The sequence below is a fragment of the Centruroides sculpturatus genome, unplaced genomic scaffold (genome assembly GCF_000671375.1).
Source record: "Centruroides sculpturatus isolate CEXI.00-Female unplaced genomic scaffold, Cexi_2.0 scaffold435, whole genome shotgun sequence".
Lineage (NCBI taxonomy): Eukaryota > Metazoa > Arthropoda > Arachnida > Scorpiones > Buthidae > Centruroides > Centruroides sculpturatus.
In genome coordinates this window covers 244,037-259,851 of record NW_019384953.1, presented here as the reverse complement: position 1 = coordinate 259,851, position 15,815 = coordinate 244,037, and the positions used below count along the sequence as shown (strand labels likewise).

At 30.7% G+C, this 15,815-nt stretch overlaps 1 protein-coding gene across 1 annotated transcript; it reads right to left on the bottom strand.

Annotated features, from left to right (window-relative positions):
* Positions 1–603: 603 nt before the first annotated feature.
* LOC111632302 (alpha-tocopherol transfer protein-like) lies at positions 604–13,248 on the bottom strand. Its single transcript, XM_023376701.1, has 6 exons — positions 13,149–13,248; positions 8,430–8,538; positions 7,221–7,463; positions 5,872–6,065; positions 4,467–4,580; positions 604–957 (listed from the first exon to the last, which is right to left on the bottom strand). The coding sequence occupies exons 2-6, from the start codon at positions 8,515–8,517 to the stop codon at positions 604–606; spliced, it is 993 nt and encodes a 330-aa protein (XP_023232469.1). The 5' UTR covers positions 8,518–8,538; positions 13,149–13,248.
* Positions 13,249–15,815: the final 2,567 nt, after the last annotated feature.

Sequence of the window (15,815 nt, the reverse complement as noted above, 5' to 3'; positions counted from 1 at the left end):
CGTTCGAGCCGATATCTGGCGTGCAGAGGCATGTTTCCGAGCAGAACGCGTTGGCGACCGCTCTATTGACACTCTGAATGCGGCGATGTTTTCAGGTGTCCTCATGGATTTCGGACGCACGACTGGCTTTTTAAGATTTGCAGATCCTATGGCCCTTAAATTTTGGATCCATTTCAAAATCGTTTTCCAAGCACAAACACTTTCGTTTGGATTTAAACCAAATCGCGTGCGAAATGCCCTCTGCGTGGCAGTAACGGACTCGGCGTTTTTGAAAAAAGTCTCCATGAAAAAGCCCCGTTGTTCTTCCGATTACAGCATGTTGACTACTGAAAACCTTATCACCAACTCCCATTGGAAGACATCATTTTTAAAATCTAACCAAAAAATCCTTACTGCAAGTACTTTGAATACATAAAAAGTTTTTTTCATATTATTATACCTTTTTTTCTAAATTCACCTCGTAAATGTGGGACTCCATTATGCCCCACCCAGTATTTGTTTTATATCCAAATTTATTATCAACAGTTATTTTTACATATTATTTGAGAGTAATTCAGATATATTTATATCAATTTACATCAAAATAGCGTAAGTTTATATCATTTAGAAATGTGTAATTTCAAATTCAGAATCTTCTTTCATTGCAGCCAAAAATGCTTCTGGATCATGAGAATAACATTTAAATCTTTCTTCGGTTTTTTCTATAAGTTTCTTCACTTTTTCGTCTTCAATTTCTTCACGTACGTAGCGAAATGTGCCTAGACTGAAATTTTTATTTCTTTGTTCTTCGTACAATTTCACGTATTCTTCGTTTTTTCGAAAGAATTCTTCGTTAGCTTTAATCATATTATTGGCTGCAGTCGGATCGAAACTTGACAAATTTCCTCCGTATTCCAACGGCAGACAATCGGGACTGATATATTCGTATAATGTTGACATATCAGAATGAAGATGCACCTGTAATTCACGAATAAATTATAATTAGCTTTTTTTACATTAATATGTGTAAAGTAACATTCAATTTAAGAGGACAATATTTGATGAAAATTATGCACGTGTTTGAGTAAATAAATGACATATATCACTTCATTTAATGAATTTTTACATTTACTTACTTTAAGTACCGTAGCATATTGTTGAAACTAATAAGGAATGTAAATTTGAAAATGAATTCTTTTCTATCGTACAATAAACAATTCAGTAGCGAATTTCGCAATTTTCTAGGTTGTTGTGAGAGTTTATTTTAAAAATAATTTTTATATTATTGTGAAGATTTAAGCTCTTTTGTAAATTTTAAAGCTTCAATAATTTTTTCTCATTATTATTTCCCTTCTTCCTTCAAATTTTTGCGTCACTTCGAGAAGTGATCTTTTAAACTTTCAGATGAAAAACTCAAAACCCACACACCTACTATTTCGTACGATGTTGTCAACGATAAAGCCGATCAAGATGACCNTGTGAACGGCTCACGTATTTGTAAAATCTAAGTGACTCGTACAACATGGAATTCATATAAAACGGAAAAATCAACAGTGTTATGGGGGGTCGACTGTATATCAATTTATTTCTAATTTATACGTATATAATTGCTCAATAAAGCAATTTAGCTGCTTTAATTTGAATAATATCTTCTAATACTATTTTTTTAAGTGTATATTTACTTCCGGTTACTATTCGAAGACGATTATTTTTTCTTAGCACATACTGATTGGCTACAATTTAGAAAATTGTACACTTATAAATTTCCATCGTCTGTTTGTTCGTCTGCCCTTCTTTAATCTCTTAACGGTGCTAGATAGATAGAAATCGAGACCAGTGAATTCGATTTAAAAATTTTTTCCTGGATGGAGTTACATAGATGACCGGCATGACTCTCCTGTTATCAGGAAAAGTATGATGTACAGGGGAATGACACTACAAATTCAGACTAAAATGCTAGTATAGTGGGAAATAAACGAATACATGATACCATTGTGCTTTAAAATATTTTCTATTGATATTTGTTGTGTATAAAATACAGTATATAGAAATCCTGGGCTGTCAGGCCTATTACAAGACCGTATGGCATAAATTTATTTCCAATTAAATCGCCTTTAAAACTATTTACGAACATTAAATTTTAAATATAAATTTAAATAATTTATTATATGAAATTGCATAGGAAGCAATTGAAGAATTTTTCTATTTTAATTTTTCTTGAAAACACATTCAGTTTCTTGTTTCTTTTACATCTAATTGGGATACTTCTGTTGCAAGTGCAAGTGACATATGCTTCGTTGTTGTATGCTCTTCTTGGATCTATAATTAAATCTTCATCGTATCGTAGCTATAGCAAATGGGCAAGGAATATACACCAAATTATCTGAATTCAATGACTAAAGTTTTGTTCGTGAGTATACTTAAATTTATACAATACAGTCGATCCCNTCAGTAGCGAATTTCGCAATTTTCTAGGTTGTTGTGAGAGTTTATTTTAAAAATAATTTTTATATTATTGTGAAGATTTAAGCTCTTTTGTAAATTTTAAAGCTTCAATAATTTTTTCTCATTATTATTTCCCTTCTTCCTTCAAATTTTTGCGTCACTTCGAGAAGTGATCTTTTAAACTTTCAGATGAAAAACTCAAAACCCACACACCTACTATTTCGTACGATGTTGTCAACGATAAAGCCGATCAAGATGACCATATAAGGAACAATTATTACTAAGATGCAAGACAAACTCTGACTTTAGTCACCTCCAGTAATTAATTCAGTTGCTTTGACAGCTGTTATCAAATTTATGAAGTGGAAAGGGTGACAATACCGGATAGAAGAAGTAATAAATCTAAAGAAATGTTTCGATTTCTGACAAATAACATGAACAAATCCCGGACGCAAATCAAACTTAGATGGAATTGCATCAGACTGGTATTAGTCAGCCCCTCCGGGACGTGTATAAAAAGGGTTGGGACACAGTCCTCCGGACGTACATCAACTGCGGACATCATCAGGGGACTTCAACAGATCCATACCGCCATTCTGTCCGTCGCCACCCTTGCCTTCCGCCATAATCGCTGTCTTTCCTAAAGGAAGACTAATGGTCAACTCCGCGCTCCGACGTACAGAAGTACAGAGGTAATCACTTAGAAAAATTTCACCCTCTCTCTCTCGGGTCTCTCTCTTAGTCATAAGCTAGATTGAGGTTAGTTTAACTTAGAGAATATTGGACAGATAAAGATACAGAACTTGTACAGTCTACCGACAAGAATGGATTAATCATTGTCGCGACTTAAAAATTTCGACTATTTCTACTTTTGTAGCTATTCGCTTTTGCATTTGCTTTATATAATTTTATGGTTTATTAAATGTATTATTTGTTGAACCCGTGGACCTGTCTATAATTTTTTACGGACACCTTGTCGACTTACTCACACCTCTCTACTCGATACAGCCCTCCTAGCCATCACCCGACAAAGAAGCCGATAAGTGGGGTCAAGCTCGACGCTCTACCCCCTCGGTTTACATTATTAATCATAACTTAATACATTTTATATGACACTATCTGTTAAGAAAACTTATTTTAAAAGATGTCATCGTTATTAATTTATTATTATAATATAGAATAGGCTTAATTTTGAGGTTTGTAATAAGTTTTATAAAAAAGCGTAAACGTTAATAACGTATGAAATTTTCATCAAGTCTACCCCACTCGAGATATGACACATACACCCCTCTATCTCACCACTAGCATTTCTATCAACCAAAAATTGATTGTATCTATGTCCCTTATACACAAGCTATAATGCCAAATTTCTTTTATTCATCTTTACCCATTCTTCAGATACTAGACGCCAACATAAACACACAACGGAATTTTATCTCTTTTTTTGACTTTTTGGGTTCAGGAAAACTTAAAATGTGAAGATTTACAAAAGATTAGGAGGGTCAAATTTGAAAGTAATTCAATACATTTCCTTGTTATGTAATTAGGCAAGAGAAAAATGATAAAGTATGTTCGATTATATGTTACCGACTTAATTTGCATGCAGAAATAAACACGTAACTCTGAAATTATTTACAAAAAACGTTGTGTATTCCAAGGAATTTTATGTCTTTTATTAGTATACTTAATAAAAATAAGTTTATTCGCTTATTTCTCTTAACTATTTCTAATTTAGCAACCAATTTTACAGCAAATATGTTGCTGGATACAACTATTTATAAAACATTAAAAGAACATAAAAATAAAAATAAAAACAATGATGAAACCTGTTATTCTCTAACTTATTTTTCTATTATAAAATTGTGTTTTGTTACTTTATTATAAATAACAAAATAATACACTCAAGTTTTATATACAGTAAGTTATTGTTGAGTTTCTACAAATTCGATTCTACTCGTGTTATAAAATATTTATATTTGTAAGAGATATAAAAAATATAAAAAATTTAATGTTAATTATAATAAATAATTGGTGATACTTACCCTGTCTCTCAATTTACTTGGTAAAAGTGGAATAAAAATGCTTAAAAGCGCCTTCATGATGATATTCAAGTTCACGAAATGAATTTCACTAAATCGAGCCTGATACGAATCTCTCTAGTAAAGAAAAAGTAAAAAAAAAAAAAAACATATAAATATACGAATTGTTTAGATATATATTTCATATTTAATTATAAAAGTTAGTTAAAGTAATATTTTCTAATCAATTTTCTTTAAATTTCTTGCAGAGTTATTTCTCTTTATATGACATTTGCATTGTAAATTCATGTGTAAAATATTCGTAAAGTTTACTCGTTAGAGGATTTGATTTCTTCCCTCCGTTCTCACCTCTCAATTAACAATGAGTATTGTGGGTGACATCAGCCCTAACCTGTTATGTTTTCTGGTCATCTGTATTTCAGACTTATTCGTAATGAAGGTAATTCTACTCGGTCATGTACTCTACAATGTCGTGGTTACTTTGACATAGTGAATATATTATAGCCAAAAATGAATAGTTACAATCAAAACTTAGTTTACTTAAATTTCTTTCTTCTGAATTTTGGAAACGTGAGCAAAGTTGTTCTAATTGTGTTTTTGTACGTGTTGTACGTGTTCACGTATCATACTGTTTCTTATATGATATTGATTATATAAGTACAGTAGAGCCTCGATTATCCGACCCAATTGGGGACTGGGGTTGGTCGGATAATTGAAAAGTCGGATAACCGAAAAGTATGAAAAAATCCATTATTAGTGTAGTATATTATTATATCCCATGTAATTTGTATATTAGTATATTAGTATATCGCTATTAACCTACTTCACGTTGAATTTTCATCGATGTTAAGCCTAACAAAAACTTTTTTAAATAATAATCGTTGCTATTAAAATGCATCGTTAAAAATTAGAAAATTAAGCCTCGTTTAAATACTGGCTCCCTTTCATGGTCGATCCAGTGTTGCCAGCTAAAACACGTAAAAATAATTTTAAAGTTGCCAAGACATAGCCAAATATTGTAGCGCCACATCACTAGCGGACATTTGAAATTTGCCGACTAGGACGGTCGGTTAACCGAGGTGTCGGTTAATCGGGGATCAGATAATCGAGGCTCTACTGTAATAAAATATTATTATTTTTCAAGCTAGTAGTTTCTACACGCCGTATTTTAAATTTGTGTGAGTTTTTGTAACCATATTACATATTGATTTTTCAATAAACTTTAAAACAATGTTACACTTTTTCGAAAAAATTTCCCAGCCGAAATACAATTTTCCGAATTGTTTTTATTTTTTTTAATAATTATTGAGACAGTTAATTAATCTGGTGCTGTAAATAAATAATGCATCACTATAAATAAATACGTAATATATAAGTAGGTATTACATATAAATTACGGCTTACTTACGAATAAAACTTTCGTTAGTGAATTCAGAAAACTTGGCGTAAGTTGTAGGAAATGTGATACTGATATTCCCTCAGCATTTGCTATAATTACAACTTTTTTTTCTTGAGATCGATGTAAATTTAGTTGTAGGTCAAAGAATAGCATTACAGTACGAAGCATATCACAGGCATTTGCAACAGATGTATCCCACGTAGCTGTAAAGTAACAAAAAATTTCACGTATCAACCATTACATGACAAAAAATTGAATACAGCTGTGCCTCGTACTTCAAATTTAATTCGTTCCACGATACAGTTCGGACTCTGGGTTGTTCGAAGTCCTAATAATTTTTCTATTTGAAATAATGGATAGTGAATTAATCTGTTCTCATACTCTAAACAATACCCATTTCGATTAAAAAAAGGCAATTTGCTAACTTAATTTTATCGATACACATAATTTAATGTAAAAGAAATAATTAAATGCCCTAAATATTAAACAAAAAACAGGAAATAAAATACGTAAATTTTGACTAATTAAATTAAAATGTTATTTATTTTACCATAATAATGAATAGATTTTGATATTTTTGAACTTAAAAGAGGTTGAATCTTTCAAATATTCAAATCTTTTGCGGGTTTTTATTTTATATGTAATATTCTGTACAGTACACATAGATATGTACTGTATATCACCCAGTTTGAAGCTTAATAATTTCCGTATTTTTTTGACAAATTTCTGAAATTTTGCAGGGAGGATTGTACTGAATATCAAGGAAATTCGTACTATAAAGTTTTGGTTGTGAAAGTCCATAAAAGTGGAATCGAAAGAGAGTGCACGTTTCTTGGATCTCCAGTACGTTCTAAACTAATTAACATTTTACTTGCTATTAGCATTTATAATTTTTTATAATACTAATCCGTAATGTTAAATTTATCTTATTGTTTATTTTATAATAATAAATCATATGTTGCGCAACATAAGAGATTCTTTCAGATCGAGAGCCTGAGATAACTTGGGCGCACAAAAGATTGGTTCATATTTTTTCATTACACTCGAAAGTAGAAGTATCATTCGAACTCCGGGTCGAATTCCTCTTGAATTGAGCGTTTGAATTCTAAAAGGTTCAAAATTGCAGTCGTTTGAAGTACAAGGTGCCGCAGTAATTAAAATTCATAAAATACTTCGTACGATATTTTTCAAATATACGGAGTTTCAGTTTAATATAAATTTAGATTTTCCGTATTTTTAATAAATAAATATATTTATAACTTGTCTATTAATAATTTGAAAGCTAAATTTTAATATAAATTTACTTTTTTTTGTTATTTTCTTTTAAAAATGTAAGAGAAAATCGTAATAATGCTTACAGTGTTGGAAGAGAAAAACATATCTTCCTTTCTGATCGGGTTTTGGCAAAAATTGCATATTTTTCAACGATAATACATGCTCTACCTTGGAAGGAAGAAGGTCTTTAAAATATTGAGGATATTGCAGTCTAATTTCGTAGTAATTCTTCAGCAATTGCAGAGATCTTTCCATTTCATATTTTCTTGCGCGAAGAATTCCCAGAAGAAAAATGTCGTCCATACAACATTTTATTCCTTGATCTTCTGTTAAATAAAAAAATATCAGTATTTTATTGTGTTATTGTGAGGTGTCTATTTGATGACGTCTGTTTCGTTTAAATTGACGTCTAAAGATAACGTCAATTTAATACGTCAAAACGTTAATAAACAAAATAATAAGCCATGGTTGCTTATGTATACGAGGCATTGATGTTATTAAATTTTGATTGAGTGGGGAAACACTAATTATTGTGTCGTCATGTTTCGAGTGAGGTCGCACTTACAGATAACGAGGAAAATATTAATTAATTACAATTTTCTAAAACTCATCTCTACCCTCAAAATTCAGCTATTTCCTTGTTATAATTAATAAGAAAAAAAAAATTTTTTTGAAATAAATTTCCTGGAAGATGGCGACACAAATTTTATTTATTATAATTAGCAATACAAAAATTATTTTAATAGTAAAATTTCAAACAGCCGGGTAAATTAAGGAACTCTTTGCTAGATTTTTTGTTATATCTCTGTGTTATTTTATCTGTTATCTCCCCGCAAATCCCCCATTAAAATCAATAAATTCTAACTCTCAGATTACAAATTTCAAACTTTTAGAACATAATAAATTATGTTGTTTGAGTTTTAATTTAGGTAGTTTACTGATATCTGTACAAATATACAAATTTATGCCGTCATTTGTAATATACAGGGAGATCTGGAACAGTTTAGGTTTTATGATGTATACAATTATTTTATGATAATTATATTAACTGAATAAAAGCAAAGAAACTGTCAACATTAGTTGGAAATGCATATATAATGTTTGAAATATATTCAATACAGTGTGAGTTAAATGCCTAGAAATCTAGATATTCGGATAAGTTGCAGAATTAGTTTATTGAATTACATTAACTCAAAGATTGAAAGTTCAATACCAGTAATCACCAAGGAGAAAATAATAAATTAAATAAATATATGTATTATTTCTAAATATAATAGAAATATTTCACTTACTTATGACTTTTTTAAAACTTTTCACAGCCTTTTCATCCCAAATAAACTGTTCTTTGTCTTCCTCAAATATTGAACTTTTTATTTTCATTCTCGATACGTGGTGCTGTAACTTTCAAATAAATGATTTTTAGTGTGGGATCTTAAATACAGTAGAGCGTCGTTTATCCGAATCAGTTGCGGACTGGGGTTGTTCGGATAACTTATCTTTCGGATAACCAATTATGTACGAAAAAATATATTAATTTATCCCGTGTTGAAATTTTTCTGTATCGCTTCGCGTTGAATTTTCGTCGAAGTTAAGCCTAACGAAGACTATTGTATCGTTAAAAGTTATTTTTTTATTTTGTGCAAACAAAATAAATATATTGAAAAATATAAAAACAATAAAAAATTATACTTCAGAAGTTAATTTAGTATCAAAAACAAAATATTTGGGTAGTCGAGACATAGCCAAAGATTACAGCGCCACAGCACTGGCGAAAATTTAAATTTGTCGACTGGAATTCTTTCGGATAATCGACGTTTCGGATAACCGACCTTCGGATAAACGACTCTCTACTGTTCTATTTGTGACATTGATAAATTACAGCGATCCCGTAGTGAACCATTGAACTAATGTTCGAGAAAGTACGCAGGCTCAATAGTGTATATGCAACACCAGCCAAATTACACTGAATTTTGTCATCTTGTTTCTATAGTTGCTTTGTTACTTCAACAGTTATTACGAAGTTAATCATGAATAAAAAAAATAGTGTTTAGTGTTTAACAGAACGGCAAATTAAACCAGGTGTTTTAGAAAATATACTAAACAAAAAATATGACGAAATTGACGATGCTACATTAATTTATTTTCCGGTAGTTACAACATAACAAGTGAAAGTATTTGTAATAGGCTAAAAGTTTTACTTTACTGGCTGTTATAACATAATACTGTATTATTATCATCTAACACTTCTGTCCGGTTTTTAGAATCTTGACGTTTCAAGACCCCTGAAACTAAAAATTGTTTTATGAGGTTTTTATCCAGGTTAACAAACATAATGTAGGATATTTTTATTTATAAAGAAAAAATTATAGAATTACATATGATTTCATTACTGTAAACTATCAAATTAAAATATAAGACAAAACTAGACATGTTTTTTTCCTGAACTCCGACAGTCTTCCTTAATACAGTGGATAATCGGTTAATTAACGAACAAATCGAATAACGAACACTTTCGCGAACGATTTTTGTGTTCGAATAACGAACACCTCACCGAACAAACACAAGAAGAAGCGATGTAAAATAATGAATACCGATTGGTCTTCCTTTGTCTTCAGGCAACAATTCGGAACTTTTCGAAGTGCGGAAGACGTCGACATCGACGCTCAACCCAGTATATACTAATCGGATAGTATTCCTCCGAACTTTGAAACTTTCCCTTGTAATTCCAACCTTTTATTTTTCTGACAGAAACAATTCTTTTATAGTATTTGCGATACTGTCGATCGGCCACTCCTTAAGTTTTGCGTCGGTTTTTATTTTCGAAAGATGAGAATATAATAGCGAGGGTAGAGACTGGGCAGAAGATGTCTGATGATGCTAGGCGGTATGGCTCGAACAGGTCTACAGTAGGCCACAGTTCAATCTTATCCCAAGAAAGATAATGTATAATCGAGAAGTCTCAAGCAGCTAAAGAAGTAACAAAAATCATCTCTGAGAAATATAGAACATTGAAGAGCTCATAATAGAAAATGTAACGTGTCTGATGACAGAAAAACGCCAAGAACAATCGAATGAAGAACACAAAGAAACTCAGCGAGATATGTTTTCTTCTGAAAAAGAGGATTAATGCCGATATCTACTATTAAAGATCCTTTGAAGAAGTGGAAGGATGTCAGAACAAGTCTTAGAATGGCATCCAAACCAGGGTGAGGTAAATGGGCTTGGGGATCTCTAGTTCTCTACAATTACAGTGCTATTAATTACTTCTGAAAAATCCTGAAGAAGAGAGAAAAGCAATCGACATTGGACAGATTCTTTAACCCTCACAAACGAAAAAATCACATGACTAATAAAAATGCAAACTGTGTGTATGTTACCGCTAAAGCTCGAAATCCGTTAATGTGTACATTACCTAGCTAATCTGCAGATTAACTAGGGTGATCCGTTAAAGCTGCGAAAATTGTTCAATTTCTCAAATTACCTAGGTAATTTGCAGAGTATCTAGGTAATCTGCACATTAACGGCTTCCGTATCGTTAAAGTTCAAAAGTTTGTTTCTTTCACTTCCTTTCCCCACTCCTTCTTTTTACGTAGATAAATTTAAATCCTAGAATGCAAGCAAGCACCGAATTGGTGAGTAAAATCAAGAAAAGATTCTTCGCAAACCTCTTTAGCGAAGATTTAAAATATAATACGTAGTGTTTTAATAACAAACCAAAGTATGATTCCATAATTGAAGATGTAAAGCAAATAAAAGTTTCCAAGAAGAAAGAATCATCTCGAGATTATCAAATAATTCAAAGGTGTGATGTGTTGACTGTACGAGGCTGTGAAAAACTCATTGAGCCGTTGTCAGATGCGCGAGAAAGGTTTGAAAAAGTTTGTCCATGCCGGAGAATTGTTTGACATTCGATAAAAACTGAAGAAGACCTTGAAAAATTAGAAGATTCACAAGAGACTGTGATTATGAGATCACAGTCAAATCTTACTCAAGAGGACATTCCGTTATCCCCCGCTTCTACAGAATCACCTATAGAAATACAAGAATTTACCGATAGTAATCTTAAACTGCCTTCTATACCGTTGATTGATGATGCAGTCACGAAGAATATTCAGTTACCCTGCACCTCCAAGGAATCGCCTCTGCAAGTTGAAGAAGTCATCACTGAGTTACTCTCAACTTCAGCAGAATCGCCATCACAGTTTCGTACGGAGCCTGTAAAGAGCACTATACAAGACATAGTCTGTATTGTTTGCTCAAAAGCAGCATCAAGTGCTCACAAGTGTAAATCGTGTAATATGTTTGTTCACGCAGTTTGTGGTGAAGTAGATCCTAAAGAGGAAGGGTATGGTAAGAATGTATTGTGCATCATCTGTAAAAAGAATATGGATCAGAAAATACAGCGTGATGAAGCCAAGAAATGTTTAGAAAAGCAAGCAAAGAAAATGTTAGCAGTTTCTAATGCAAAGCACCCAAACGTCGATGAAGGTTTCGCTGTGAGAATTAAAGTACCCGAAGAAGACAGAGCAAAAACTGATGCACGTTCAATTTTAGCTGTGGTTCTTAGTAAAACAGAGGATGGCTTTTATAAACTTGATACTAAAACAGGTATTTTAAAACAATTGTATGCAAAATCTGAATTCAGTGTTTGCAAAGAGAGATTTTTAACGAAAGAAGATGGATGTCCCTGCTGTAGAAATATCTTTACGTCAAACAGCAATAAAACAATCCCTTGGTACTGGGCAGGGTTTCAGAAAATGTGACTGCAAATCTAAATGTACCACAAATAGGCGTGCTTGTCGCAAAAACCAATTGCTACGTAATTCAAAGTGTCACCAATCTTTAGATTGCACTAATAAGTAAGTACAATTTTATCATATGTTTTGCAAATTCATTTCCCTAATTGTAGTAATATTTTAAACCGTTTGATTTTTGTATTAAAGTTTTTTTAATTGATTGATGATTGATTCAATCAACTAATTTGTTGATTGTATTAACTTGATTCTTTAGATATTGAAAATTAAATAAATAACATTATGTTAATTTAAGCGTACAGAAACGTTGCTGTTGTTCCAGCAAAGATCTTATTTTCACTTTACCGAGTGCCTAGTAGGTAATTCGCAGATTACCTAGATAATCTGCAGATTACCTAGGTAATTTGAGAAATGGAATAATTTTCGCAGCTTTAACGGATCACCCTAGTTAATCTGCAGATTAGCTAGGTAATGTACACATTAACGGATTTCGAGCTTTAGCGGTAACATATATACATATTGTTACTATTACATATAAATAAACGTAGTAAGAAAGTGTATATATTTTTTTTTATTTTTTGGGGTTTCCGAAACGAATTAATCAAATTCCTATACAAACCTATGGTAAATTCATAATCGGTTAACGAACAATTCGTATAGCGAACAAAGTCTTAAAACGGATTATGTTCGTTAACCGATCACCCACTGTATTCATATTTTTCATGCGAAGCTTAATCTTATCAGTTTTCTTATCACTTTTTTAAAATAATATATTATTTTACAAACCAGTTTAAAATTTAGAACAGAGGTGAAGAACCTGTTAACATTTTTTATCGATGTTAGTCTAATGTTTCTATAATCCATTTAAAGCACTTATTATACTAATTTGATTTAGTTAAAATAATTAGAAATTGAGTTAGTGTCTTTTGTTCAAAAGAATAAATTTTCGTTTGAACTAATGTAATATATTATACAGTCAGAGATTCTATTGTAACGACAATGTATCGTCACAATAATGTGGCGAATATTGCATTTATTATTATATAAGATATTCATTACAGCTATAGGAGCATCTAAATATAGACTTTCTTCACGTAGGCTGCAGAGCAATTTCAATAATAGAAACAATTCTTTTGAACTTTAAATAGTATGTATTTCAATTAAGAAAATATGATATAACACTAAGAAGTTATTTTATATTATTTTAATTAATTTAAATGTTAGCTATAAGCACAGAAATTAAACTGGCGTACTTACCGAAGTCTTTCTAATGGGTTTTCTTATACGAAGACGAAAACAAGTTTTTTTTAATATCTCGTAACGTCCAATAAGCGATTTAGGGCGTTGACATTAATTTAATTTTTTTGCTTGTAGCTGATATTTAAAATAATAAGAAATATAAAATAATTTATTCTATAATTAAAATACACATTTTATTAAATTGTGTATTTTAATAAATAATAGATTAGATAAGAATAGATTATAAATAAATACAATTAAAATACAAATTCAAAAGAAATTTTCCTACTATTTAAAACTATTCTCCACTACGATCAAGTGGAACAAATGCTGCATTGTTGAGGCATTTGTTCCACTTGATCGTAGTAAGTTTTTAAATATTTTAAACACATTATGTAATATTTGTAACAAATTTAAGGTTTTTCGGTAAAGTATTACTGAAAATTTTAATGTATATGAGTAACCTTAAGGTTCTTTGACAAGTTCATGTGTAGAATATTTAAAATGCGCTTTAGCATCTCATGAAAAATTTATTAATAATTTTAAGATGGTAAGATCGTTTCACTTTTTTACGTATATCTACCATAATGATAGCTTAAGAGATAATAAATTCATCTGTGACATTCATTATAAAAGCATAAAACAAATTTAAACTGGTTTTTAATATCAGGTTCCAAATTATGTAACCACTGTTTTAACTCACTAGAATAACTTATAATAACAGTAAGGGGAAAAAAATTAATACTTACAGCTTATTTATTTAAAGAATTAAATTAATATAATCAAGGAATTTAGATAATAATATCAGTTAAAAAATACAGTGTTCAAGGCTTCGATATCGATAAGAATTAACTTATTACAGTGTACTTAAAGTATGAAATTGTATAGTGTATTCGTTTCTATTAAGCGAATTTTATGTAACTTTGATACAACTATTTCTATGGAACAGAGCAAAAACGTTAGAAGAAAATTGCAATGTGATTTATGTGATTTGTTATAAACATTATGTAAATAATTATAGACTCAATACATATTTATATTAGGATGTTTCTGCTTAAACGATTTGACGAAATTGATGAAGAATTGGTTCTAAGAATGGGTTTATAGGTTCTAAGAAACTTTATAGGTTCTAAGAAACTACAGTGCAGTTATTATTCGCGCTAGGAAATATGAAATGAGATCTCCGCAAATGCTTAAGAATTACTACGATATTTGAGTGCAATATCCTCAATATTTAGAAGATCTTCCTTTTACAATAGAGATTGCTTTATCGTTAAATACCACGTATTATGCAATTTTATTATATTACATTTTTACTTATATTACTTTGTTATATAACTTAAACATATGTATTATATATATATATATATATATACAGTCTACAGTAAACCTGTCTTATCAATATTAATAATTATAAATAATTTATTAAATAATTTAGATAAGAGATGGCGCCTAACGTCTACCTGTAGTAGCAAATTACTTTGTATTAATTATTAAAATTAGCAGATTTATAGCCAGAGTATTGAAAATTGCAGCTAAAAGATATGTTGTTCGTGTTATTATATTTGCATTGTATCTTTTCTTTTAAACGTAGTTTCAAATGTAAAAAAGAAAAAAATACATTTCAGAAAAGTCAATCTTTATTATTTACCTGATATCTCACCTGTGAAATGCCATGTAAACAATAAAGGTTGATTTTTCTAAGCTGTAACAGAGACAAGAAATTTAATGTATTTATATGAAAGATCATAAATATTAATTGATTGAAATTCTTAATCTATTTCGTATGATATCTGATATAATAAATATTAATGGTGTATTAAGTTTAATTATAAATTATCTCTCTTATGTTGAGTACTTTTAAAATATGAGAGTTTGTGGTATATATGTTACCGCTAAAGCTCAAAAATCGTTAATGCGTACATTACCTAGCTAATCTGCAGATTAACTAGGTAATCTGCAAATTACCTACTAGGCATTTGGTAAAGTGAAAATAAGATCTTTGCTGGAACAACAGCAACGTTTCTGTACGCTTAAATTAACATATTGTTCTTTATTTAATTTTCAATATCTGAAGAATTAAGTTAATACAATCAAACAATCAACAAATTAGTTGATAGAATCAATCATCAACTAATTAAAAAACTTACAAACAATCAAACGATTTAAAATATTAATACAATTAGGGAAATTATTATATGGAATTTTGGGACTTTGAGTATCTATCTGAACGGAGGGGACCGAGACGAAAAATAATAAAGTTATCACACTTTTTCTGGTGATCGCATGATATAATTGTGCAGTTAATGTTACCTATGGTGAGTAAAATGGCGGCTCGTCTCTAATTCCAGCAAAGAGAAGAAAGGAAACAGTGGGGACGCACGTTCAAACATAACCTAACCTATTCTAATAATTTGGTTGGTAATAATTATGGTAATTTATTAGACTATGTTAGGTTAGGTTAGAACGTGCGTCCCCACTGTTTTCTTTCTTCTCTTTGCTGGAATTAGAGACGAGCCGCTATTTTACTCACCATAGGTAACATTATCCAATTGTGCTTACTTACTAGTGCAGTCTAAAGATTGGTGACACTTTGAATTTCATAGCAATTGGTTTCTGCGACAAGCACACCTATTTGTGGTACATTTATTTGTGGCAAAGATCTTATTTTCACTTTACCGAGTG

What these genes read in the sequence shown, in the direction of transcription:
- LOC111632302 (XM_023376701.1), bottom strand. Translation starts at nt 8,517, where the DNA reads ATGAAAATAAAAAGTTCAATATTTGAGGAAGACAAAGAACAGTTTATT. An exon ending in AAGTTTTAAAAAAGTCATAA is followed by an intron (nt 7,464 to 8,429) that starts GTAAGTGAAATA and finishes TTTATTTAACAG; the next exon opens with AAGATCAAGGAATAAAATGT. An exon ending in CAAGTAAATTGAGAGACAGG is followed by an intron (nt 958 to 4,466) that starts GTAAGTATCACC and finishes CGTGAATTACAG; the next exon opens with GTGCATCTTCATTCTGATAT.